Source organism: Pan paniscus, chromosome 5 (genome assembly GCF_029289425.2).
Source record: "Pan paniscus chromosome 5, NHGRI_mPanPan1-v2.0_pri, whole genome shotgun sequence".
NCBI classification, from domain to species: Eukaryota; Metazoa; Chordata; class Mammalia; order Primates; family Hominidae; genus Pan; species Pan paniscus.
The window spans coordinates 72,384,200-72,411,911 of record NC_073254.2 but is presented as its reverse complement, the minus strand read 5'-3'; the positions used below and the strand labels follow the sequence as shown (position 1 = coordinate 72,411,911).

The 27,712-nt window shown below is 46.7% G+C and overlaps 1 protein-coding gene and 1 pseudogene across 1 annotated transcript; one reads left to right on the top strand and one right to left on the bottom strand.

Moving 5' to 3' along the window:
* Nucleotides 1-217: 217 nt before the first annotated feature.
* LOC117977850 (beta-glucuronidase-like) overlaps nucleotides 218-27,712 on the bottom strand; it is a 76,938-nt pseudogene continuing 49,443 nt past the window's right edge.
* Nucleotides 14,548-24,744, top strand: LOC129397968 (putative POM121-like protein 1-like). Its single transcript, XM_063604937.1, is given in 4 exon segments — nucleotides 14,548-20,585; nucleotides 20,588-20,816; nucleotides 20,818-20,991; nucleotides 20,993-24,744. Coding segments are annotated over 4 exon segments (2,202 nt in total). The 5' UTR covers nucleotides 14,548-19,009; the 3' UTR covers nucleotides 21,216-24,744.

The following is a 27,712-nucleotide window of genomic DNA, read 5'->3' as shown; positions in this document are numbered from 1 at the left end:
CACTTTTAAGCTTTAACCTTTCAAAAGCCTATCTTCCCCTATAAGTAATGTATTGTAACTCCCGCCATCACCATATCCTTCTCCAACCAACAAAACTGCCATCCTGAGTTTACGGAAAGTCCATAAACTAAGAAGAAATGGGAAACATTCATTGCTAACTTGGCAGCCCCTCATCCACCCTACGTGAGAGCACAGATCTTATTGTCTTTGAAGACCCTTTCTTTTTTTTTTTTTTTTTTTTTTTTTGAGAAGCAGTCTCACTGTCGCCCAGGCTGGAGTGCAGTGGCACAATCTCGGCTCACTGCAAGCTCCAACTCCTGGGTTCACGCCATTCTCCTGCCTCAGCCTCCCGAGCAGCTGGGACTACAGGCGCCCGCCACCACGCCCGGCTGATTTTTTTTGTATTTTCAGTAGAGACAGGGTTTCACTGTTAGCCGGGATGGTCTCGATCTCCCGACCTCATGATCTGCCTGCCTCGGCCTCCCAAAGTGCTGGGATTACAGGCATGAGCCACCGTGCCCAGCCTCTTTTTTTTTTTTAAAGACAGGTCTCACTCTGTTGCCCAGGCTCAAGTGCAGTGGTGTAATCACAGCTTACTGCAGCCTCCAACTCCTGTGCTCAGGCTATCCGCCTGCCTCAGCCTCCCAAGCAGCTAGGACTACAGGCACACACCACCACACCTAGCTAATCTGTTTAGTTTTTGTAGAGATGGGGATCCTGCTATGCTGAACAGGCTGGTCTCAAACTCCTGGCCTCAAGCAATCCTCCCACCTTGGCCTCCCAAAGTGCTGGGATGACAGGCATGAGCCACCATGCCTGGTCTGAAGACTTTTAAATGCTGCCATATTCAAGACACGTTGAAACTCACCTGTATTCGATGAGCCTGCTTTTCGCAAATGAGTAACATAAAACAGACTGAAATACCTTAAGCTTCTCAGCCTTTTACCCTCCTCTGGAATAATGAGTGTATCCCAAAAGTAAATCCATAATGAGGTCCAGTTTTTCCTTCCTCCTTGGCTATGAAATAGACAAGAAAAAGGCAAGCTAGCCATTTCCATCTCACTATAGCAGACTCTCATGTTTGCTTTTTGACCGTATGTGGGAAGCGGGGGCCTGACTGCTTTCCTACTGCCTAAACACAACTTACTTTTCCTAGGAAATTCTCAACGCAACCTACATGGATTAAACCAGCTTTCCCCCTTTGTTTCCAATATTCTTACAGCCAAAATGTCCAGAATGGGCAAGGCAACCTGAAAAAATGAGGACGGGTACATTATCCCATGCGCTAAACTGCCACTTACACTGGTTAGTCATGAAATCGGCAAAATTCCAGATGAGCTCTCCAACCACGTATTTTCTGCGTTTTTGATCCAGACCCAGATGGTACTGCTCTAGCAGACTTCTCTGGTACTCTTCACTGAACATCAGAGGTGGATCCTGGGATTCAAGGCAAAGAGAATTAAGAGTAAGAACTGGCAGAATTGTAAATGTTAGATAAAAATAAAGATCCACTTGATGGTGACCAAAATATCTGTCCTCACTGGGGGCTGTAGTGACTGCAGGACTCACTGATGCTAGGGTAAAGACAGCCAGGGAGAAACTGGAAATCATCATTCTCAGTAAACTATCGCAAGAACAAAAAACCAAACACCGCATATTCTCACTCATAGGTGGGAATTGAACAATGAGATTACATGGACACAGGAAGGGGAATATCACACTCTGGGGACTGTTGTGGGGTAGGGGGAGGGGGGAGGGATAGCATTGGGAGATATACCTAATGCTAGATGACGGCACATGTATACGTATGTAAGTAACCTGCACAATGTGCACATGTACCCTAAAACTTAAAGTATAATAATAAAAAAAAAATACAAAAAAAAAGACAGCCAGGGAATGATGTAACCCAGAATTAAAAAGGAGGTTTAAAAAAAAACATCAATTAGTAACTGCTTTATTTATAAATATAATCTGATACTCAATTTTTCTTACTTTTCCATCTCTATCTGCTGATACAGTCTTAAGGCTGAACTACACTAGAAGGAAAAATATGTCTTTAGGTCAGGCGCGCTGGCTCATGTCTGTCATCCAAGCACTTTGGGAGACCAAGGTGGGAGGACTGCTTGAGCCTAGGAGTTCAAGACTAGCCTACAAAAAGTACAAAAGTTAGCCAAGCATGGAGGCACACACCTGTGGTCCCAGCTACTTGGGAGGCTGAGGTGGGAGGACTGCTTCAGTCCCGGAGGTCAAAGCTGTGGTGAGCTGTGTTTGCACCACTACACTCCAGCCTGGGTGACAGAACAAGACCCTATCTCATGAATGAATGAATGAATGAATGAATGTAAAATGAAATTAAACTAAATCAGGCTGGGCATGGTAGCTCAGGTCTGTAATCCCAGCACTTTGGGAGGTCGAGGCAGGAGGACCACTTGAGCTCAGGAGTTCAAGATCAGCCTAGGCAACAGTGAAACCCAGTCTCTATAAAAAGGCTAAATATTTGCTAGGTGTAGTGGCGCATGCCTGTGGCTCCAGCTACTTGGGGGGCCGAGGAGGAAGGATCACTTGAGCCCAGGAGGTTGAGCAGTGAGCTGTGATTATGCCACTGCACTCCAGCCTGGGCAACAGAGTGAGGCTGTCTCAAAAAAAATTTTTTTTAAATTAAACCAAATAAATTCAGTTATCCTAGTCATACATCAAGACCTCAATAGCCACATGTAGCTAGTGGCTACCATTTCAGACAGTGCAGACATGGGGCATTTCCATCATTGCAAAGGTTCTTTTTTGAAACAAGGTCTCACTCTGTCACCCAGGTGGGAGTACAGTGGTGCAATTATGGCGGACTGCAGCCTTGACCTACTGGGCTCAAACAGTCCTCCTACCTCAGCCTCCCAAGTAGCTGGGAATAGAGGCAAGCACGACCATACCCAACTTTTTTTTTTTTTTTTTTTTTGAGACGGAGTCTTGCTCTGTCGCCCAGGCTGGAGTGCAGTGGCACAATCTCGGATCACTGCAACCTCCACCTCCCCAGTTCAAGCGATTCTCCTGCTTTAGCCTCCTGAGTAGCTGGGATTACAGGTGCATGCCACCACACCCAGCTAATTTCTGTGTTTTCTTAGTAGAGACGGGGTTTCACCATGTTGGTCAGGCTGGACTTGAACTCTTGGCCTCGTGATCCACCCACCTCAGCCTCCCAAAGTGCTGGGATTACAGGCGTCGGCCACTGCACCCAGCCACAACTCATCTTAAATATTTTGTAGAGATGGGGTCCATGTTGTGCAGACTGGTCTCAAACTCCTGGGCTCAAGAGATCTTCTGACCTCGGTCTCCCAAAGGGCTAGCATTCCAGGTGTGAGCCACCACACCCAGCACTGCAGAGGTTCTATCAATGCTCACCTAGACCCTCTCGAGTTTCTTAAGAATTCAGAACTGGGGCTGGGCATGGTGGCTCATGCCTGTAATTCCAGCACTTTGGGAGGCCAAGGCAGGTGGATCGCTTGAGGTCAAAAGTTCAAGACCAGCCTGAACAACATGGTGAAACCTCATCTCTACTAAAAAAAAAAAAAAAAAATTAGGTGAGCATGGTGGTGCATGCCTGTAATCCAAGCTACTTGGGAGGCTGATGCAGGAGAATTGCTTGAACCTGGGAGGCGGAGGTAGCAGTGAGTCAAGATTGCACCACTACACTCCAGCCTGGGCGACAAGTGAAACTCCTCCTCAAAGGAGAAAGAATTCAGAGCTGATTACCTTTTCAAAGAGAATGAACAAGGGTGCATATCCACAAACCATTTCCCCCTACTTGACTAGTTTGCAGAAGTGTCATTCTGTAAGCACGATAAATTTAAGGGTGCAAACAGAACAGTGCAGTCCACTGTGGGTGGCTGTTCCCTGTGTGTCAACGGGAGTCCCAGGAGCTGTGCAAAAGAGTGTGAGCTGGCTGGGGAGGGGACAAGGGGCTGGATGGGGTTCAGGAATCCACATGAAAAAAAACCCACAAGACAAAGCAACATAACTTTGGTGAGAAGGACAAAAAATGAGATGGATAAACAAATGAGGACAGGCCAGGCATGGTGGCTCAGGCCTGTAATCCCAGGATTTTGGGACGCCGAAGCAGGTAAATCACTTGACGTCAGGAGCTCGAGACCAACCTGGCCAACATGGCAAAACCCCACCTCTACAAAAATACAAAAATTAGCTGGGCATGGTGGCGGGTGCCTGTAATCCCAGCTACTTGGGAGGTTGAGGCAGGACAATCGCTTGAGCCCAGGACGTGGAGGTTGCAGTGAGCTGAGATCACACCATTGCACTTCAGCCTGGGTGACAGAGTGAGACTCCATCTCAAAAAAAAAAAAAAAAAAAAAAAAAAAGACAAAGTGAGTGATTAAACATGGCTCTAAGATCTCACCCATGCCCTCAATAGGTATTATTTAGCATGTGCTGTGTCAGCTATTGCAGAGTACCTGGGAAACAACAATAAATAGGACTCCTGTCTCCTGAGCCCACAGTCCGATCAAAGAGAGAGCCAAAGAAATAACAACGGTGCCTGGCGAGAATGTTGGGAGAGCCACATTCCGGCTGCAACAGGGCAGAGCATGGGGAAGGTTCCCTCCGCCTGGGGCAGGCGGGGTAAACCTCCCCACAGAGGGGACAGCTATGAGGAGACTCAGACGCCAAATAGGAATCTTTTCAGCCACGTGTCGTGACTCATGCCTGTATTCCCAGTACTTTGGGAGTCCAAGACAGGAGGTGAAGACCAGCCTCATAGCGAGACTGCATCTCTACAAAATATTTTAAAACTAGGCTGCACATGGTGGTGCACGCCTGTAGTCCCAGCTACTCAGGAGGCTGAGGCAGGGGAATCGCTTCAGCCCAGGAGTTCGAGGCTGCAGTGAGCTATGATGACACCACCACACTCCAGCCTGGGCAACAGAACAAGACCCTGTCAGGAAAAAAATAAAAAATAAAAAAAAGGCTAGCACAGTGGATCACACCTGTTAATCCCAGCACTTTGGGAGGCCAAGGCAAAAAGGTCAATTGAGTCCAGGAGTTTGAGACCAGCCTGGGCAACATAGCAAGACCCTATCTCTAAAAAAATAAAAAGAAAAGGATCTTTTAGTTGGTGATTATGGTGCCAACATGGGCATTCCAGGCAGAAAGAATAGCTCAAGCAAGAGCAGGAGAGCAAATGAGGGCAGTGGAAACAGATCAGTGGCCAGGAGTGAGAAGAGGATGAAAACCCAGAAGAGAGCAGAGGACACTGAGCGTCCTGACTAGGGGTTAGGACTTTGTCCTATGGGCCTGGGGGAGCCAATGATAGGACTCAAAAATTTTGATTTGTGGCCGGGCACAGTGGCTCACACCTGTAATCCCAGCGCTTTGTGAGCCTGAGGCAGGAGGATCACTTGATCCCAGGAATTCAAGACCAGCCCGGGGAACACAACAAGGCCCCATCTCTACAAAAGTAAAAAAAATTAGCCAGGCATGTTGGCCTGTGCCTATGGTCCCAGCTACTCAGGAGGCTGAGGTGGGAAGATCGCTTGGGCCCAGGAGGTTAAGGCTGTAGTGAGCAGTGATCGCACCACCGCACTCCAGCTTGGGTGACAGAGAGAGAGGCGGTCTCAAAAACACACAAAAATTTGGATTTGTTAGAAAGACCACTTGGGCACGGGTGATAGGAGGCTGTCTGGAAACAAGGCCAGTAAGGAGTCCACCTTTGAGGACCAAGTGAGTGGGGCAGAGGCCTGGCTGCTGGTGAGAAGGGAACGTGGACAGGGTAGCGGGAGGTGAGCCCAAAGCTGAAGCAAGGGGAGCACTGCAGTGGGCGCAGGGCAGGGTGGGGGAGGCAAGTGGCATCTCTGCCCAGAGAGAATACACAAGCGGAAAGTTCAACACCGCTTACCTGGTGAAACCCTACAAGCGTTTCCACTCCATATGCGCTCTGAATAATGGGATTGTGATGTCTTACACCAATTCTCAAACTGGGCGGCCAGCTGCTGCTCAATCAACTCCAGGTGCCCGTAGTTGCGATACCAAGAGTAGTAGCTGTTCACACGGATCACATCCACATACAGAGCCTAGGACCAGAGCAGCAGAGCCCGTTCAGCAACCACAAGACCGCATGACTCAGTACTCACATGCTGTGGGGGCTCCTCTGACAGAGAAGGTAAGAAGGGGATGTAATCCCAGCACTCCGGGAGGCTGAGGCAGGAGGGTGGCTTGTGGCCAGGAGTTCGAGACCAGCCTGGGCAACACAGCAAGACCCCAGCTCTACAAAAAATAGTATCAAGAAAATTAGCACAGCACAGTGGCTCATGCCTGTAATCCCAGCACATTGGGAGGCCAAGGTGGGAGGATCACTTGAGCCCAGGAGTTTGAGACCAGCCTGGGCAACATCGTAGGACTCCATTTCTACAAAACAAAACAAAAAGCCTAGAACGGGAAGAGCTGCCTCTCGGGGCTGAGAACGTCCAACTGCACCAATTTAGATCCTGAAATTACCCTGCCCCACCAGCAAAAAACATGGTCACAAAGTGGCCCAAAGGAGGCAGGCCTGTGATTGCACACTGACGCTCACGACGTGTGCAGCTGGGAAGGGATGTGAGAGGCAGAGCAGCTGCCAACACGTAGTCCTCAGCCAAAACCCAGGGCCCCCGCCACTGGTACTGACTCCTCTCCAGGCAGCACTCCCAGCACTGGGCATCCCCTCACCTTGCCCTGGAGAAGCGCTCCCACCCAAGGGGCCAATGCACTCATTCTCGCAGATAATCTTTTTCGCTTTGTTTGGAAGACAGAGTCTCGCTCTGTTGCCCAGGCTAGAATGGAGTGGCACAATAGTGCAACCTCTGCCTCCCACGATCAAGCGCAGGCGTGGTGGCATGTGCCTGTTATCCCAGCTACTTGGGAGGCTGAGGCAGGAGAATTGCTTGAACCTGGGAGGCGGAGGTTGCAGTGAGCTGAGACTGTGCCACTGCACTCCAGCCTGGGCAACAGAGCAAGACTCTATCTTTAAAAAAAAAAAAAAGAATGCTAGTATCAGCCAGGCACGGTGGCTCATGCCTGTAATCCCAGCACTTTAGGAGGCTAAGGCAGGAGGATCACTTGAGCTCAAGAGTTTGAGACTGGCCTGGGCAACATAGTGAGATCCCATCTCTACAAAAACATTTAAAATTAGCCGGGCACAGTGGTGTACACCCGGAGTCCCAGCTACTTGGAAGGCTGAGGCAAGAGGGTTGCTTAGGCCCAGGAATTCAAGGCTGCAGTGAGCTGTGATCACACCACTGCACTCCAGCCAGAGCAACACAGTAAGACCTTGCCTTCACAAAAAAACAAAACAAAACAAAACAAAAAAAAACTCAGGTTCCAACCCTGGAGTTACTAAATCGGGATCTCAGAATGCAGAGATCTGGCATTTCAATAAAACTTCCCCTGGAGATTCTGATCAGCCAGGTTTGGGCCAGATGAACTCTAAGCTCACTTAAACCTTTGACATTTTATGAGTCTATTAAATCGAGTACAAAAAATGCTGAGTCCAAACTGAGCAAACAAATCCCATCTCCCTATGCCCAGCCTCCTTGGATTCAGAAAGCCACACTACCTGGAGAGTAAGCAGAGAGAGAATTGTCATTAACCCAAAGACCATCTTTGAAAACAGACTGGCTGCGGCTGAGTGCGGTGGCACACGCCTGTAACCCCAGCCCTTTGGAAGGCCGAGGCAGGAGGATCACTTGAGCCCAGGAGTTCGAGACCAGCCTGGGCAACATGGCAAGACCCTGTCTCTATCTTTCTAAGTAAAACAAAATAAAAGGCTCAGACTGGCAGCACATGGTTCTTTCCAGCTGTTCCCATGAGCAGGCTTCAGGACAAGCCCAGGCAAAGGCAGGGAGAAATGGGGTGGGGACCCCCAGGCTCACCCCCTTGTCTGCTGCGTAGGTGGAGTTGGTCACAAAGGTCACAGGCTGGGAGGGGTCCAAGGCTTTGGTGTGAGCAATCACCATCCTGTCCACAAAAGAGAGAAGACACAGGTTCCGTCAGTCCGGGAAAGGCTCAGACACCCTCCCATCCTCTCTGTCCCATCTTCCCCTGACAGAACACAACTGGGGGCCAGGCATGATGGCTCACATCTGTAATCCCAGCACTTCAGGAGGCTGAGGCAGGCAGATCACTGAGGTCAGGAGTTCAAGAACAACCTGGCCAACATGGCAAAACCCCATTTCTACTAAATATACAAAAATTAGCCAGGCATAGTGGCACGCATCTGTAACTCCAGCTACTCGGGAGGCTGAGGCACAAGAATTGCTTGAACCCGGGAGGTGGAGGTTGCAGTGAGCCGAAATCACGCTACTGCACTCCAGCCTGGGCCACAGAGCAAGACCCTGCCCCAAAACAAACAAACAAACAAACAAACAAAAGAAAGAAAGAAAAGAAAAAAAAAAAAAAACAAAGCACAGAGCCGCTGCTTTCTTCCCTAACTTGAGATGTGTTTTACATAAGGGCACGTTCCTCTAGTCCTAGACTGAGCTCTCTAACATCACTCTTTCTCCCCCACCCCTGAATCCAATTCCCCCAGAGGCGTAGCCACCCTGCCAGGTACACAGAGCTGAGGTCACCGGACTGAATACTGCCAAAAATGAGGTTCGCTTCCTGAAATAACTCTTGAACACAGGAGTGAATGGGCTGTGGATTCAGGTGGAATATTTATTAATGCATCAAGCAAACAGGTAGTGCGAGGTGGGAGGTAGGCACGGGGCTGGGTGCTAGGTGCTCAGTAATGACTCAAATCTAAGTCCACAGGTCCTGGGCAGTGGGAGTGGAGATGCATGCACAGAAAAACAGTGCAAGTGCCAGGCGAGGTGGCTCATGCCTAGAACCCCAGCACTTTGGGAGGCTTACTTGAGACCAGGCGCTTGAGACCAGCCTGGGCAACATAGCAAGACCTTGTTTCTACAACAAATGTAAAAATTAGGGCTGGGCATGGTGGCTCAAGCCTGTGAGCACTTTGGGAGGCCAAGGCAGGTGGATCACGAGGTCAAGAGTTCGAGACCAGCCTGGCCAACATGGTGAAACCCCATCTCAACAAAAAATAAAGAAGAAAACTAGCTGGGCATGGTGGCGTGAGCCTGTAATCCCAGCTACTCGGGAGGGTGAGGCAGGAGAACTGTTTGAACCCAGGAGGTATAGGATGCAGTGAGCCAAGATCGCCAACACTGCTCTCCAGCCTGGGCGACGGAGCAAGACTCTGACTCGTGGGGAAAAAAAATATTAAAATGTAGCCTGGCAAGGCAGCGCACGTCTGTGGTCCCAGCTATTTGGGAGGCTGAGTGGGGAGGATCGCTTTAGCCCAGGAGGTCGAGATGGCAACGAGCTATGACTGCACCACTGCACTCCAGCCTGGGCAACAGAGTGAGACCCTGACTCTGAAAAACAAACAATGAAAGAAATGTTGCGAATGGAAATGACAAGTGGTGGCAGGAATTGGGCACTCTATGAGACAACAGACACATCCCGGATTGGAGAGTCAGGGACAGGCTCTTAGAAGAAATGGCCTTTATGCTGAGTCAAGTTAACCAGGAGGGATGAAGGGAAGAGGCTCCCAACAGAAGGACCAGTCCGTGCTCAGAGCTCCCAGCATCTGCCCAAGGCCTCCACAGAACAGACTGTTGTGTTTTTGTTTTGTTTTGTTTTTTTGAGATAGAGTCTCATTCTGTAGCCCAGGCAGGAATGCAGTGGCATTATCTCAGCTCACTGCAATCTCTGCCTCCTGGTTCATCTGAGGCGATTCTCCTGCCTCAGCCTACCTAGTAGCTGGGATTACAGACGTCCACCACCATGCCCAGCTAATTTTTGTATTTTTAGTAGAGACAGGATTCACTACCTGTTGACCAGGCTGGTCTCGAACTCCTGACCTCAGGTGATCCACCCACCTCAGCCTCCCAAACTGCTGGGATTACAGGCGTGACCCACCGCATCCGGCCTAGACTGTTGTTGAAGCTGGTTTTCTTCTTCTTTCCTCAGTTCTTTTCTTCTACATCTTCCCCCCATCATTGCTCTGCCCATCCGAAGGCTGTGGCTGGCACAGGACAGAACAGAAGTTGTTCCCTCCTAGCCTCAAGTTCCAAACCCACACTCTCCAATAGCCAGGCTCTCAGATGGGAAGCTTCAAAGCCTTGTGACAGCCTGGCTGAACCTCTCCAGCCTGGGCGCTCCCTCCATTTCCTGCCCCGGAAACAGGCATCTCCTCTGGCCACCTCCCAAAGCCTGTCTGGAAGCCTCAGGCACCCGCTCCTGGAAGCCTGTACGATTCACAACAAAGGGCCTGTCCACCCAGTCGTGCTGAGCACACCCCTATTCCCCCGAGCTCTGAATTGTCCTTTGCCCAGGCTAGGACAACATCTCAGAGCCTTCTGCCTGCTGCAGACTCGGCTCAGCCCAAATCACTCCATGAAACTGGGGTGTGGCATCCGCCTCAAGGAGCATTTCTACAACCTCTGCTGCCTCTACCACAAATGAAACTGGCTCTCACCCACTGGCTCTCGGTGACGGGCACAGTGCGGAGCCCCATAGGGAGTGTGTAGAAGTCAAAGGCCCCAGTGACTTCTGTGCAGTCAGCCGCACCTATGACAGCCAAAGCGCCAGGTGTGAGCGCCCCGACAGCCTGAGCCCCATCTGGCCTGCCCTACAGCAGGAAGACCCCTCGTGCATGCACCCCAGCAGTCACCTCTGGGCCTGCAGAGAAGCAGCAATCAGAGGCTCTGCCCTTCACTGGCTGACCCTGGGACCTGCCCTTCAAAATCAGGCCTTCTCCTTGACCAGACGAGGTGGCTCATGCCTGGAATCCCTACACTTTGGGAGGCTAAGGCAGGAGGATCACCTGAGTCCAGGAGTTCAAGACCAGCCTGGGCAACAGAGTAAGACCCCAACTCTACAAAAAGGATTTTTTTTTTTGAGACAGTCTCACTCTGTCACCCAGGATAGAGTGCAGTGGCATGATCTCAATTCACCGCAGCCCCTGCCTCCTGGGTTCAAGCAATTCCCCTGCCTCAGCCTCCCGAGTAGCTGGGATAACAGACGTGCACCATCATGCCCTGCAAATTTTCGTATTTTAGTAGAGACGGGGTTTCACCATGTTGGCCAGGCTGGTCTCCAACTCCTGGCCTAAAGTGATCCGCCCGCGTCAGCCTCCCGAAGTGCTGGGATTACAGGCGTGAGCCACCATGCCCGGCCTACAAAAAAAAATTGTTTAATTAGCCAGGCATGGTGGCATGTGCCTGTAGTCCCAGCTACTCAGGAGGCCAAGGTAGGAGGATTGCAGCTCAAAGCTGCAGTGAGCTGTGATCAGGCCATTGCATTCCAGCCTGGGTGACAGAGTGAGACCATCACAAAAAATAAATAAATAAATAAATAAATAAATAAAAAATCTGGGCCTACCACCAAGGGTGGGAAACATCAGAAAGCTCAGAGGACAACACCTGCCCGTTCACCTGTCCTGGGCTCCTGCTGAAGCCAGGGCTACCAGATGGGGGCAAAAGACCTCCCTTAAGCAAGTCCCAAACCACCATTACCTCCCACGAGTACAGGTAGGCGGGGTGTTCGTGCATCAGGTACGGCCACCAGAGGTTGGCACCCAGCACCTTCAGCTGGCCCTGGGTCCCAGCCTGGTTGTCCATGACTTTGTTTTCTGCATTCAAAAGACACACTTCCAACTTGAACTGGTTACTGCACTTGACGGAGATCTGGTAATTCACCAGCCCTGCAGGAGGCAAGAGAGACCAGGGCTTAGGGAGGGACACGACCTGGGTCACACAAACGGGAATACCCCACAATGACCACTCCCAGGCACTCTCATTTGCTTCTGTTGCTTTTTTTTTTTTTTTTTTAAGCTAGAATCTCGCTCTGTCGCCCAGGCTGGAGTGCAGTGGCATGATCTGGACTCACTGAAACCTCTGCCTCCCAGGTTCAAGTGATTCTCCTGCCTCAGCCTCTGGAATAGCTGGGATTACAGGCACCTGCCACCACATCCAGCTAATTTTCGTATTGTTAATAGAGACGGGGTTTCACCACATTAGCCAGTATGGTCTTGATCTCCTGACCTCGTGATCCGCCTGCCTCGGCCTCCCAAAGTGCTGGGATTACAGGCTTGAGCCACCGTGCCCGGCCCTGAACCAATGCGCCCGGCCCACTTTTTTTTAATTTAATTTTTTAATTTTTTTTTTGAGATGGAGTCTCACTCTGTCACCCAGGCTGGAGTGTAGTGCTGCGATCCTGATTCACTGCAACCTCCACCTCTGGAGTTCAGGTGATTCTCCTGCCTCAGCCTTCCGAGTACCTGGGAATACAGGAATGCACCACCATGCCCGGCAAATTTTTGTATTTTTAGTAGAGATGGAGTTTTGCCATGTTGGCCAGGCTGGTCTCGAACTCCTGAACTCAGGTGATCCACCCGCCTCAGTCTCCCAATAGATTAGATATATTATTAATGAATTGCTTCCTTTAACACCCTATTCATTGAATTTTCCAGTAAACCACAATTACTAATTACTCCTGAAATCAGAAAAGAGGTTAAAAGATTTTATAACAGTATCCTAGGAAATCTACTACTTTCAAGTAATAGTAGTTGAATTACCAAAACCCGTCACTCAAGCCAATGACTACAATTAAGATATCAGTAACATTTCCTAGATAAATAAAGTCAATTAATTATATTTGCATCTGGGAAATAAAGAAAGTACATATAAGCCATGATTTTGAAGTCAAAAGAGAGAGAATATTTGGCAAGGAGGGGTGAGTTATAGTATGTAATTATAACATATAGTAGTTTTTTGTATGCTGGTAACTAATTTTAATTTCCTACATTTTTATGTAGATTTCTGCTATTCTTGTGCTATTTTCCTAATCATCTTTCTATATGGATGACTACATAAGTCTGAGAATACCAAAAGAGACAGACACAGAACCAATCGGATTCCTTTCTTCTTGAAGCTTCTGCACAGCAAAAGAAACTATCAACAGAGTGAACAGACAACCTACAGAATGGGAGAAAAATTTTGCAACAATACATGTGACAAAGATCTAATGTCCAACACTGATAAGGAACTTAAATTTACAAGAAAAAAAAATCTCATTAGAAAGTGGGCAAAGGACATAAACAGACACTTCAAAAGAAGACACACATGCGGCCAACAAGCATATGAAAAAAAGCTCAATATCACTGATCATTAGAGAAATGCAAATCAAAACCACAATGGCATACCATCTCACACCAGTCAGAATGGTTATTATGAAAAAGTCAACACCGGGCATGGTGGCTCACGCCTATAATCCCAGCACTTTAGGAGGCCAAGGCAGGCAGATCGCCTGAGGTCAGGAGTTCCAGACCAGCCTGGACAACCTGGCGAAACCCCGTCTCTACTAAAAATACAAAAATTAGCCCAGCGTGGTGGCGGGCGCCTGTAATCCCAGCTACTCAGGATGCTGAGGCAGGAGAATCGCTTGAACCCGGGAGGCAGAGGTTGTAGTGAGCCGAGATCATGCCACTGCATTCTCCAGCTTAGGTGAGAGAGCGAGACTCTGTCTCAAAAAAAAAAAAAAAATTTGAATTTTGTTTAAATCGCTAACACATACTGGGCATTTAATAACAAAAGAAGGACATGAGATTGTGATCCTTATGAGGGTTTGAGAGGCATTTCACTAGGGTTCAACATAGAGCAGTCTGAAACATACTGTAATAATTTAATCCAATGGCTCATCTACAGCACCTAAAAAGGTTACAGCAGATTCTCATTATTCAGTGTAGTTACGGTCTAGAAAGTTCCATGAACAAATAAAAAGTTAGGTTTCAGCAAGCTACTGGTCACATTTTTGTAAGCTTACCAACACCTACTTTTGTTGTATGTGTGCTTATTTAATATATATTGTTGGCTAGGCACAGTGGCTAATGCCTGTAATCCCAGCACTTTGGGAAGCCAAGGCGGGCAGATCACTTGAGGTCTGGAGTTCGAGACCAGCCTGGCCAACGTGGTGAAACCCCGTCTCTACTAAAACTACAAAAAAAAAAAAAAAAAATTAGCCAGGCATGGTGGCGCATGCCTGTAGTCTTAGCTACTTGGGAGGCTAAGGCAGGGGAATCGCTTGAACCCAGGAGGCAGAGGTTGCAGTGAGCCAAGACTGCACCACTGCACTCCAGCCTGAGCAACACAGTGAGACTCTATCTCAAAAAAAAATAATAATAATTAATTAAATGAATGAATAAATAAATAATATACATTGTTCATTCATTAACATTGAACTCACAGCCAATGGCACTACAGCACTCACGCCTGAATGGAGTTTATTTAATGCATGTATTTTCTCTGTAAGGCACATCACAGACTTCTTGGACTTGTGAATGCTAAGCAGCACTTCAGCACTATGCTTGGGGGTTAATTTAAATGGCAAAACAACCAACAAACAGTACAAAAATAGGAAAAGCATGGCATTAAATAGACCACAAAAAGGATACCTGACTATTGTATGAGAGCTGAAAAAGAAGGCAGAATATCATCCTGTTCAAACTCAAATTCTTTGACACTCTATGCAAACACATGACTATGAAAGTGCTGTGAGTACTGATTTGGGGGTTACAAAAAATAGTAGGTGAGTTCACAAATACAAAAGCTGAAAACAAGGAGGATCGACTGTATTTTCGTAGACAATCTAATCTCATAGAAGATTTCAATTCAGACAAAAATCACGAGAATTACTGTATTACAAAAGGGCACTAGATAGGGGGAAAAGAGTAAAAATCAGAATTAAAACAAAGGTTCAAAATTCTGCATCAACCATATCCAGTTACACTTTAATATGTTTGTGGCAGACTACATTATTGTTCCCAACTCATCACGCCTCCCTATATCTACAACCTTTCCCCAAGACAATGCAGTTCCTCCTGCTAGAGATCAGGTATATTTATCTATACTATCAATGTTAGCCATGGACAAGGTATGTGCTTTGGCTGACTGAATGTTAGTGGACATGATAGAAGCAAAGGCTTAAAATGTACTTCCAGAACTGGAGTTTCCTTGTGATTCTATCACTGTGACAAAAACACATTCTCAGGTAGTCCACTGATCCAAGGGGGAACAAACACACAGAAAACATACCTAGACTCTATCTGCAGCTTGCAGCCTCACCAAGCCAAGAACAGTCAACTCACAGATATGTTTGCAAAAATAAATGTTTTTCGTACCTTAAGTTTTATATAATTATTGACCTATAGTTAACTGATATACAATATACATTAATCTTAAAATATCATCATCCCATTAAAAATATTTACATTAAAAACTGAGACCACTTTCTGTCCTCCTCTTTTTTTTTTTTTTTTTTTTTAATTAAGAGACAGGGTGTCTCAATGTTGTCCAAGCTGGAGTTCAGTGGCTAGTGGCTATTCAGAAGAACGATCATCGCACACTACCTCAAACTCCTGGGATCAAGCAATCCTCCTGCCTCAGCTTTCCAAGTAGCTGGGACTATAAGTGTGTACCACAGCATGTCAGCTCTCTCTCTCCTTCTTGACCTAAAGCCTAGCATAAAATTAGCTAAGTAGAATGTTTCCAAAGATGCCTGCATCAGTATCTCCCATCCCACATAATTTCTGTTTGATTTTGCCATTCACCCATAAAATGGTGGGATCTACCTCCCCTCCTTGCAAATTTGAGCTGGCCCTCTGATCCTGTCTAAGATCTGAAGCCAGATATTAAGGTACTTCATTAATTTCCATGTTTGTCCTCTATGCAACCTAGCAATCAAGCAAGAAGTCAAAACCTACTGATATAGTTTGGATGTGTCCCCACCCAAATCTCACCTTGCATTGTAATAATTCCCACGTGTCAAGGGTGGGGCCGGGTGCAGATAACTGAATCATGGGGACGGTTCCCCCCATACTGTTCTCGTGGTAGTGAATAAGTCTCATGAGATCTGATGGTTTTATAAATGGGAGTTCCCCTGCACATGCTCTCTCCTGCCTGCCACTATGTGAGACATGCTTTTGCACCTCCTTGCCTTCCACCATGGTTGTGAGGCCTCCCCAGCCACGCAGAACTGTGAGTCAATTCAACCTCTTTCCTTTATAAATTACCCAGTCTCAGGTATGTCTTTATTTGCAGTGTGAGAACAGACTAATACAATAAGTTGATACCAGTAGAGTGGGGTGCTGCTGTAAAGATACCCGAAAATGTGGAAGCAACTTTGGAAATGGGTAACAGGGAGAGGCTGGAACAGTTTGGAAGGCTCAGAAGAGGATAGGAAAATGTGGGAAAGTTTGGAACTTCCTAGAGCCTTGTTGAACGGCTTTGACCAAAATGTTAATAGTGATATGGACAATAAGGTCCAGGCGGAGGTGGTCTCAGAGGGAGATGAGGAATTTGTGGGGAAATGGAGTAAAGTCACTCTTACTATGCAAAGACACTGCAGGCATTGTGCACCTGTATTAGAAACAGGCATAAGATAGGCGGGAAAGAGTGAAAATAAGAATTTTTTTCTAGAGTTCCCTAGAGATCTGTGGAACTTTGAACTTGAGAGAGATGATTTAAGGTATCTGACAGAAGAAATTTCTAAGCAGCAAAGCATTCGAGAAGAAGCAGAGCATAAAAGTTCAGAAAATTTGTAGCCTGATGATGCAACAGAAAACAAAAGTCTATTTTCTGAGGAGACTGGGTTGTAGAAATTTGCATAAGTAATGAGGAGCCAAATGTTAATCACCAAGACAATGGGGCAAACATCTCCAGGGCATGTTAGAGACCCTCACAGCAGACCCTCCCATCACAGGCCAGGAGGCTTAGAAGGAAAAATGGTTTTGTGGGTCCAGAACCCCCTGCTGTGTGCAGCCTAGGAACTTGGTGCCCTGCATCCCAGCTGCTCCTGCCATAGGTAAAAGGGGCCAAGGTACACCTCAGGCCATGGCTTCAGAGGGTGCAAGTTCCAAGCCTTTCAGGTTCTAGGCGGTGTTAAGCCTGCAGATGCACCGAAGTCAAGAATTAACGTTCATGAACCTCCGCCTAGATTTCAGAAGATGTATGAAAATGCCTGGAAATCCAGGCAAAAGTTTGCTGCCGGGGAGAAGGGGGGGGCCCCTCATGGATAACCTCTGGTAGGGCAGTGTCAAAGGGAAATATGGGGTTGGAGCCCCCCACACAGAGTCCCCACTGGGGTACTGCCAAGCAGAGCTGTGAGAAAAGGGCCACCATCCTCCAGACCCCAGAATGGTAGATCCACTGACAGCTTGCACTGTGTGCCTGGAAAAGCTGCAGACACTCAATGCAGCCAGAAGGGGGGCTGTACCCTGCAAAGCCACAGGGGCGGGGCTGCCCAAGACCCTGGGAACCCACTTCTTGCATCACCTAGATGTGACACATGGAGTCAAAGGAGGTCATTTTGGAGCTTTAAGATTTGCCTGCTGGGTTTTGGACTTGCATGGGGCCTGTAGCTCTTTTGCTTTGGCCAATTTCTCCCATTTGAAACGAGTGTATTTACCCAGTGCCTGTATCCCTGTGTATCTAGAAAATAACTCACTTGCTTTTGATTTTACAGGCTCATAGGTGGAAGGGACTTGCCTTGTCTCAGATGAGACTTTGGACTATGGAATTTTGAGTTAATGCTGAAATAAGAGTTTAGGGGACTTTGGGGAAGGCATGATTGCTTTTGAAATGTGAGGACATGAGATTTGGGAGGGGCCGGGGAAGAATTATATGGTTTGGCTCTGTCCCCACCCAAATCTCATCTTGAATTGTAACAATTCCCATGTGTCAAGGGTGGGGCCAGGTGGAGATAATTGAATCATGGAGGCAGTTTCCCCCATGCTGTTCTCATGGTAGTGAATAAGTCTCATGAGATCTGATGGTTTTATAAATGGGAGCTCCCCTGCACGTGCTCTCTCCTGCCCACCATGTCTGACTAAATTTTGTATTTTTACTAGAGATGGGGTTTCACTATGTTGGCCAGGCTGGACTCCAACTCCTGATCTCGTGATCCGTCCACCCCGACCTCCCAAAGTGCTAGGATTATAGGCATAAGCCACCACACCCAGCCTCTTTTTTTTCTTTTTCTTTTTTTTATCTGGAGACTCAGTTTTGCACTCGTTGCCCAGGCTGGAGTGCAATGGTGCGATCTCAGCTCACTGCAGTCTCCACCTCAGCAGGACAGCAGGAATCTTCAGTGATCCACGGGCAGATATGCAGCCATTGTGGGCACCTGTTCCTCCCGTGACCTTTGTGCCCGCGTCTCTCCCTCCAGTACCTATTGCACGAACCCCCACGTCCGCCTCCTGCCATTGCCAGCAAGTGCCTTGCACGGGTACCTGGCTGCGCTTATTAATCCATTATGGTCGCTCTGTCACTGGTCCCATTATGTGCTCACGCGCCCACTCCCTCAGGTTTAGAAGGCGCGTTGCCCGGCAACAGAAGAATCTGCTGGCTTAGCCTTTGGCCGAGTTGGCAGCTGGACGAGGACGCTCAGAGCCCAGCTCTCGAGAGTTCAAGCATCCGACGGTTCCCCACTGCTCCCAGGAGCGGTTACCCGGGCACTCTGTGCCCCTCATTCCTGTTTGGGCCAAGGCCGAGGACCTGCGAGTAGGGCTCAGTTGCCTGGAGCCCCTTCAGCCCATCCCCCAGTTCACTTTGCTTGTGGGATCTCCCCGTTGCTCCTGCCCCTGGACTGAGTGGCAGGCCATCCTACAAGCACCCGGACACTCGACATCAGTGGTGTCAAGACAACTCTAAGAAGGTTTTCCGTCATCCTGCAAGACCTGTGTTCCATCCTGGTGATTCTGCCTTCAATTTCACTGCACGGGTACCACAGTAAGCCAGTGCTGTGTGCTCCGAGTTCCAGGGCATCCCCCAGCTCAGCCACTACACTGAGCACAAGCACTCTGTGGGGCCCAGGAGCAGGTAGTCACCCCTTTGGGGTCCACAACACCCGGCTGTCCCCAGACTTGTTTCCAGGGAAGATAGTGTTGAGGGCCCTCAAGGAGAGCGGGGCAGGGATGCCTGAGCAGGACAAGGACCCTAGAGTCCAAGAGAATCCTGATGGTCAGAGAAGAGTCCCCGAGGTCACCGGGGATGCACGGTCTGCATTTTGGCCCCTGCGGGACACTGGAGTCCTCTTTCCCTTTGTGCCCAGTCCCGGGCCTCTGCAGACATACCTCCACGCCCAGAGGTCAGAAATCAGATACAACCAGACATCCCAGACCACCTGGACGAGCTCGTGCACCAACCAAAATGCCATCTCCAGCTCCTACAGCTCCGCGGGAGGCTTGCTGGGGCTAAAGTGGAGGAGGGGGCCAGCGGAGCAAAAGAGCGGGGCAGGGATGCCTGAGCAGGACAAGGACCTCAGAGTCCAAGAAAATCCTGATGATCAGAGAACGGTCCCCGAGGTCACCGGGGATGCACGGTCTACAGTTCGGCCCCTGTGGGACAATGGAGGCCTCTCTCCCTTTGTGCCCAGGCCCAGGCCTCTGCAGACAGACCTCCATGCCCAGAGCTCAGAAATCAGATATAACCAGACATCCCAGACCTCCTGGACGAGCTCGAGCACCAAACGAAATGCCATCTCCAGCTCCTACAGCTCCACGGGAGGCTTGCCGGGGCTAAAGCAGAGGAGGGGGCCAGCCTCATCCTGCTGCCAGCTGACCCTCAGTTACTCAAAGACAGTGAGTGAGGACAGGCCTCAGGCTGTCTCTTCGGGTCACACACGGTGTGAAAATAAGGCAGATACAGCACCAGGGCAGACATTCGCCCCAAGGGGTGGCTCCCCCAGATCCCAGGCCTCTAGGCCCCGTAGACGCAGGATTGCCCTGCTGCCACGCAGGCGAGGGGAGCCTTTAATGCTGCCACCTCCCTTAGAGCTGGGGTACCGGGTCACGGCTGAAGACCTGCACCTGGAAAAAGAGGCGGCATTCCAGCGGATCAACAGCGCGCTGCAGGTTGAGGACAAGGCCATCTCGGACTGCAGACCCTCACGGCCTTCCCACACTCTGTCCTCACTTGCAACAGGGGCTTCTGGTGGGCCTCCCGTTTCTAAAGCACCCACTATGGATGCACAGCAGGACAGACCCAAGTCCCAAGACTGCCTGGGCCTAGTGGCCCCCCTTGCATCTGCTGCAGAGGTCCCCTCTACAGCTCCCGTGTCTGGGAAGAAGCACAGACCACCAGGACCCCTGTTCTCCTCCTCAGATCCCCTTCCTGCCACCTCTTCCCACTCCCGGGACTCAGCCCAGGTCACCTCGCTGATTCCTGCGCCCTTCACAGCTGCAAGCATGGATGCGGGCATGAGAAGAACAAGGCCTGGCACGTCGGCTTCTGCAGCTGCCGCGGCAGCCCCTCCCCACTCCACATTGAACCCCACGTCGGGGTCACTACTCAATGCAGTGGATGGAGGCCCTTCACATTTCTGGGCCTCAGCCACAGCTGCAGCCGGTGCCCAGAGGTCAGAAGTGAGATATAACCAGAGATCCCAGACCTCCCGGACCAGATCGTGCCGCAAACGAAAGGCCAGCCCGAGCTCCCACAGTTCTACGGAAGGCCTCCCGGAACTAAAGCGGAGGAGGGGGCCAGCCTCATCCGCTGCCAGCTGGCCCTCAGTTCCTCAAAGACAGTGAGTGAGGATGGACCTCAGGCTGTCTCTTCGGGTCACACCCGGTGTGAAAATAAGGCAGATACAGCACCAGGGCAGACACTCGCCCCCAGGGGTGGCTCCCCCAGATCCCAGGCCTCCAGGCCCCGCATCAACAGTGCACTGCATGTTGAGGACAAGGCCATCTCGGACTGCAGACCCTCACGGCCTTCCCACACTGTCCTCACTTGCAACAGGGGCTTCTGGTGGGCCTCCCGTTTCTAAAGCACCCACTATGGATGCACAGCAGGACAGACCCAAGTCCCAAGACTGCCTGGGCCTAGTGGCCCCCCTAGCATCTGCTGCAGAGGTCCCCTCTACAGCTCCCGTGTCTGGGAAGAAGCACAGACCACCTGTTCTCCTCCTCAGATCCCCTTCCTGCCACCTCTTCCCACTCCCGGGACTCAGCCCAGGTCACCTCGCTGATTCTTGCCCCCTTCCCAGCTGCAAGCAGGGATGCCGGCATGAGAAGAATGTTTTGTGTTCGAAATTGTTTGAGGGGTTTGGGTTTATTTTTGTTGGTTTTTTTTTTTTTTTTTTTTGCTTACATGGGCATCCTTCAGCTTTTAATAATCTGAAAAATTCTATTTACCCATTGTCAATGTGTATAAATTAATCTGAGTCAATTTTATACAATAAAAGGTGAACTTTTATGCGTGAAACAATAATTTAACAAAAAATGTACTGGAAGAAGAATGTTCATTACAAATATAGGAAACATAAATATTACCAAATATTGGCAAGCACTAAAATGTTCAGAAATATAAGTCTATTACAGTTATAGCTCTCTCAAGCAAAAAAATAGCAGAGAAAAACTTAGTTTACCTTAGGGGCTATTTATTTACTTAGAGATTTGTTAGAAGGTCAAATGGGGTCACACAGAATACTAAGAAGAGCTGTTCACCCAGGCCTCACTAAGAACTCTTCTTCATTCAGTAGCTATATGGTAATATGACAACTGCTCCTACGACCCAAAGAGGAACTACAGCAACTACTCTTTAGCATCTGTTGCTCCCAACTCTGCTTTGCAATTATATGACTCAAGCATTCTGGCTCCGTTAACTATTACTGCTGTTACTCCCAATTAAATTCCCTCTAAAAAATAAAAATTTTTAAAGCTGCAATTTAAGCTTTCTGCTGCCTCATGACTTCAATTCCATCAGAGTTATGCATTGTTTCCTCTGTACATCTTTGCTCTGCTTCCATTGCTAATTCCCTAGTAAAGTGTTGTATATTCAAAGTTCCAAAGAAACAGAATATCCAAGACATCACCAATCATCCAAAACACAGTGTAGGAGGCCACAGTTAAGAGAAGCAAGACCATTAGCTCTTTTTATAGGCTCGAGAACAACAGGATGCTTTGGTCCTGTATCAGCAGGATGCTTTTCGGGTAGATCCTACTGCCACCCGACTATCGGGTAGATCCTACTGCCACCCTAGCTATGGGCACATGTCAGAGTCCCATGTAATAAAGGAGACAAAAGGAAACCACCACGAGTATAAACTAAGAAAAGTACTCCAAGGTTTCTAAGAATGGAGCTGTATAACTCACTTTGCCCCATTTGTTACTTCTCCACGGTACTTACCACCACCTATTACATATATTTTGTTTACAGTCAGTCTTCCCTCATTAGAATGAAAGTTCCGTGAGGATAGGACTATACAGTCAGCCCTCAGTATCCATGGGGGACTAGTTTCAGGATCTCCTGAGGATAACAAAGGATACTCAAGTCCCTGATATAAAATGACACAGTATTTGCACATCACCCTTGCACATCCTCCCATATACTTCATATCAACTCTAGATCACTCATAATATCCGATGTAAATGTCATGCAAATAGTTATTGTACTATATTGTGTAAGGAATAAGGAGAAGAAAAAAGTCTGTACATGTTCAGTACAGACGCAATTTCTTTTTCCAATATTTCCAATCCTCGGTTGGCTTAATAAACAGATGTAGAACCCAGGAATAAGTTCTGGTGTCCTATTGCATAGTAGGATGAGTATAGTTAACAATAACGTATCATATATTTGAAAATAGCCAGAAGAGTAGATTTTGAATTTTCTCCCTACAGAAAAATCATTATGCAAATTACCCTGATTTGATCATTACACATTGAGTACGTGTATTAAAACATCACATTGTACCCCGTATATATGTACAATTATTATGTGCCAATAAAAATTTAATGTCAATATGTGAAATAAAATGAAAAAATAAAAATTTTTAAAGCTGTAATTATCTCCATCTGGTAGGAATATATAGAATCTGAAATAAAAAATATATTTGTAATTGTTAGGACAAAATAGATTATAGATTATTTTAAGTTTGCAAATTATAAATTATAAAATTCTCACAGAACCTGAAAAATTATTGGTATTGTTAAATATTTAAAAAGCTGTCCTTGGAGAGAAAGAAACCTATCAGATTTACATCAACAAGTGTAATATATCAGCCTATTACCACCTGCTACAGACTGCATGTTTGTGTTCCCTCAAAATTCATATGATAGGCCGGGTGCGGTAGCTCATGCCTGTAATCCCAGCACTTTGGGAGGCCGAGGCGGGTGGATCACGAGGTCAGGAGATCGAGATCATCCTGGCTAACATGGTAAAACCCCATCTCTACTAAAAATACAAAAAATTAGCCAGGCGCAGTGGCGGGCGCTTTAGTCCCAGCTACTCAGGAGGCTGACGCAGGAGAATGGCGTGAACCCAGGAGGCGGAGCTTGTAGAGAGCCGAGATTGTGCCACTGCACTCCAGCCTGGGTGACAGACAGAGCGAGACTCTGTCTCAAAAAAAAAAAAAAAAAAAAAAATCATATGGTAAAGCCCTAACCCCCAAGGTGAGGATATTGGGAGGCGTGGCCTTTAGGAGAGAATTAGGTTTAGATGAGGTCATTAGAATAGAGCCCCTATGGTGGCATTACTTCCTTTATAAGAAGAGACACTAGAGCTGCTTTTCTCCCTACCACGTGAGGATACTGAGAGAAGATGGCCATTTCCAATCTAGGAAGCAGGCCCTCTTTAAGAAACGTAATTTGCCAACACTTTGATCTTGCACTTCCAGCCTCCAGAACTGTGAGAAATATCTCGGTTTTTGTTTGTTTGTTTGTTTGTTTGTTTTTTGAGACAGAGTCTCATTCTGTCATCCAGGCTGGAGTACAGTGGTGCGATCATGGCTCACTGCAACCTCCGCCTCCCAGGTTCAAGCAATTCTCCCACCTCAGCCTCCCAAGTAGCTCAGACTACAGGCGTGCACCACCATGCCCAGCTAATTTCTGTAGAGACAAGGTTTTGCCATGCTGCCCAGGCTAGTCTCAAACTCTTGAGCTCAAGTTATCCACCTGCCTCGGCCTCCCAAAGTGTTAGGAATACCGGCATAAGCCACCACGCCTGGTCAAAATATCTACTGTTTAAGCTACCTAATTTATGGTATTCTGTTTTAGCAGCTGAAGCAGACTAAGATACCATCCTATAAGCTACAGACCAGCACTATCCAATAGAACTTTACATGACGAGGAAATGTTTTATATCTGTGCTATCCATTATGTTAGCCACTAGCCACATGTATCCATCAAGTATTTGAAATATGGCTAGTGCAACTAAAGAACTTAATAATTTTTTTCTTTTCTTTTTTTTTTTTTTGAGATGGAGTCTCGCTCTGTCCCCCAGGCTGGAGTGCAGTGGCGCCATCTTGGCTCACTGCAAACTCTGCCTCCCAGGTTCACGCCATTCTCCTGCCTCAGCCTCCTGAGTAGCTGGGACTGCAGGCGCCCGCCACCACGCCCGGCTAATTTTTTGTATTTTTAATAGAGATGGGGTTTCACCGTCTTAGTAAGGATGGTCTCGATCTCCTGACCTCATGATCTGCCCGCCTCGGCCTCCCAAAGTGCTGGGATTACAGGCGTGAGCCACCACGCCCGGCCAATTTTTATTTTATCTTATTTAAATAACCACATGTGGCTAGTGGCTAATGTATTGAACACCACAGCCGTAGACAATATGAAATAAATATAAAGCAGTCTCAACTTTGGAAAAACAGAAGACTCTTACTGCCTCATAATATAGATGAAAAATGAAATACTAAGTTGAGTAAAATGTTCTTTAAAGAACAAAAACAAAAGAAAACCTAATGAAAGCTATAAAAGTCCATTGGATAATAATGCTACCAGTACTAAGGAAGTACAGCCCCTAAAAGTGACTTGCAGTCACAAATATAAAAATGACTATTCAAGTGAACTCCTAAAGTAAAAATTTGTTATTCACCATGCTCCAAAATGGTCTGTAATATTCTTCAGAGATGGCATGGTAAAGTACGATACAAGGGTAATATTAACAGTATGCTGTCACAGGTGCCATTCTCTTAAAAAAGAAATCCCAAAATAAATATAAACGGAAAGCAAATAATTAATGGAGTTTTTACGGTCCATCAATGGTAAATATTATTGCCATTAGATTTTTCTATTAATTATAGTTTTACCTATGATCATGTATTTTTCCATTTAAAAATTACCCTAAAACTTAATGGCTTAAAATAACAAATATGTATGACAAATTTATAGAAGTCAGGGAAATGATGGATTTCGGTAGGTGGTTCTGACTCGAAGTCTCTCATGAGTAAAGGTTGCTGTCATGTTGTTGACCCAGGCAGCATCCCCTGAAGACTTTAACTTGTGTTGGAAGGTCCATGTCTTAGTTTGTTTGCACTGTCGCTACAGAATACCATAGACAGGGTAGCTTATAAACAACGGAAATGTTTCTAATGGTACCGGAGGCTGGACGGTGCAAAATCAAGGTGCTTGCAGATTTGGTGTCTGGTCAGAGCCCATTTTTTAGTTCATAGATTACTGTCCTCTAGCTCACATGGCAGAAGGGGCAAGGACGCTTTTTGGGGTCTCTTTTATAAGGGCACTAATCCCCGGCTGGGCACAGTGGCTCACGTCTGTAATCCCAGTACTTTGGGAGGCTGAGGCAGGCAGATCACGAGGTCAGGAGGTCCAGACCAGCCTGGCCAGTATGGTGAAACCCCGTCTCTACTAAAAATACAAAAATTAGCCAGGTGTGGTGGTGCGTACCTGTAGTCTCAGCTACTCAGCTACTCAGGAGGCTGAGGCAGAAGAAACACTTGAACCCAGGAGGCAGACGTTGCAGTGAGCTGACATGGCGCCACTGCACTCCAGCCTGGGTAACAGAGCAAGACTCTGTCTCAAAAATAAATAAATAAATAAAAATAAAAATAAAAAATAATAATCAAGTCACTAATCCCCAACATGAAGACAGACTATCATCTACCAAAAGCTCCACCTCCTACTATCATTACATTGGGGGTTACGATTTCACAAATTCAGTGCATCACAGTCTGCTTCTAGAATGTTTAATCATTTGGCTGGATATCAGATAGGATGCCTCGGTTCTTCATGTGAGCTTTCTAGAAAAGATAGTTTGGAATTATTTGCATGGTGGCTGGGCTCGTAAAGAGTTGAAGGAGAGAAAGAGAGAGAAACACCAGTAAGGAGCAAATTAGTTCACTCAAAATTAAAACCCTAGCCTTTGTGACCTTGTCTCAGAAGGTAACATTCCAATCCTGTGGTGTTTTATTTCTTAGATGGGAGTCACTCAGCTTAGCCTGCCTTCAAGGGGAGGAGTATGAAGCTCCACTTCTTAAACTGAGGAGAATCAACAAATATGTAGATATATATATTTTTAATAGTATTACAGCTCATGAACCCATTTAAACCCATTTTAGAACTTTAAAGAAATATTTTAAAATGGAATTTTCAATTAAGCAGAAGAAATTGCCAGCTGTGGAACAGTGAACTTTATCGCTGAAATCACACACATATATACACACACACAGTGCAAACTCATACATGATCAAATCTATAACCTTATTACACAAAGTTTTGTGAGAGGAAAAATGCTTGACTTTTCAAAAGGGCTCATTTATTAAAAATAAAATTACCATTGTGTTCATTTCAGCTGCAACCTTTAAGCAATCAATGACTATATACTTGCTGTAATCATCCTTTAAAATTAGAATTATTGAAAAGCTTTATCACTGATGAATGAAAGAAAGTAATATTGATTTGTGGCCAAGAGAGATAATCTCAGGCAATAAACAGGTGCAGTCTTTGAAGGAATCGTTTTATTTTATTAACTTTCTGACATTATTGAAGCCAATTTTAAATAAATTCATCATGTTTTTAAATTTAATCACATATTATTTTATCATACATTAGGTAAAGTTTCAATCTAAGTAACTCCTGGATAAAAAATGAAGTATATCAATTTACAATTACAAATACCCAAATTGTAGAGGCATGCATTTTTCAATGACATTTATAAATTGTGTTTTGTTGTTTGTGCCTTGTGTTTGTTTTATTAATCAAATTAATTTATATAGATATATGTATGGAAATGAGACAGATATAACCAGTTCTCTATAAGTAAGCATTATTTAATGGAGTCTTTCCTTTCACTAATGATCATCAGGACAGCTAGGGAAGTGAGTTGAAATTTTCAGGCCATTAGGTTAATAGTTCCAGTAATTCTAGTAATGTTTCGACAGTCTTAATATAAATGATACTATGTGGCTTGGATTAATGCATTTTCTTATGTAACAAATAAGAAGACAATTTTTAAAAGTGGTAATTACTGTTTTTAAATATGACAATTAAAAATAACGAAAGAAAAGAGGTTGTACATTGAGTAGCCATAACATTAACTTTAAACATATTTATTCTTCATTTCCTAACTTTTCCCACCTTTTGGCTAAATCGTATGTTCTTTCTCTAAACTCACTTCTGTTTTATTCCTCTCTGGGAAAGATTTTTATATAAAACGTCTAAGCAATCAAACCTAACGCAGGATGAATTTCTACACATTACTATACCCTCTGGTCACTATTTTTTTCTTCTCTTTTATTGCCCATTTCCCTGTTCTTGAAACATTCCAATTATTTGCCTTCCATGACATTCTACTCTTACTTTTACTTTTCTGTCTCTGATTACTCATTTCTAGTTCCCTTTGTCATCTCCTTGTCTTCCTACACCTGCCAATTAAATGTGAAT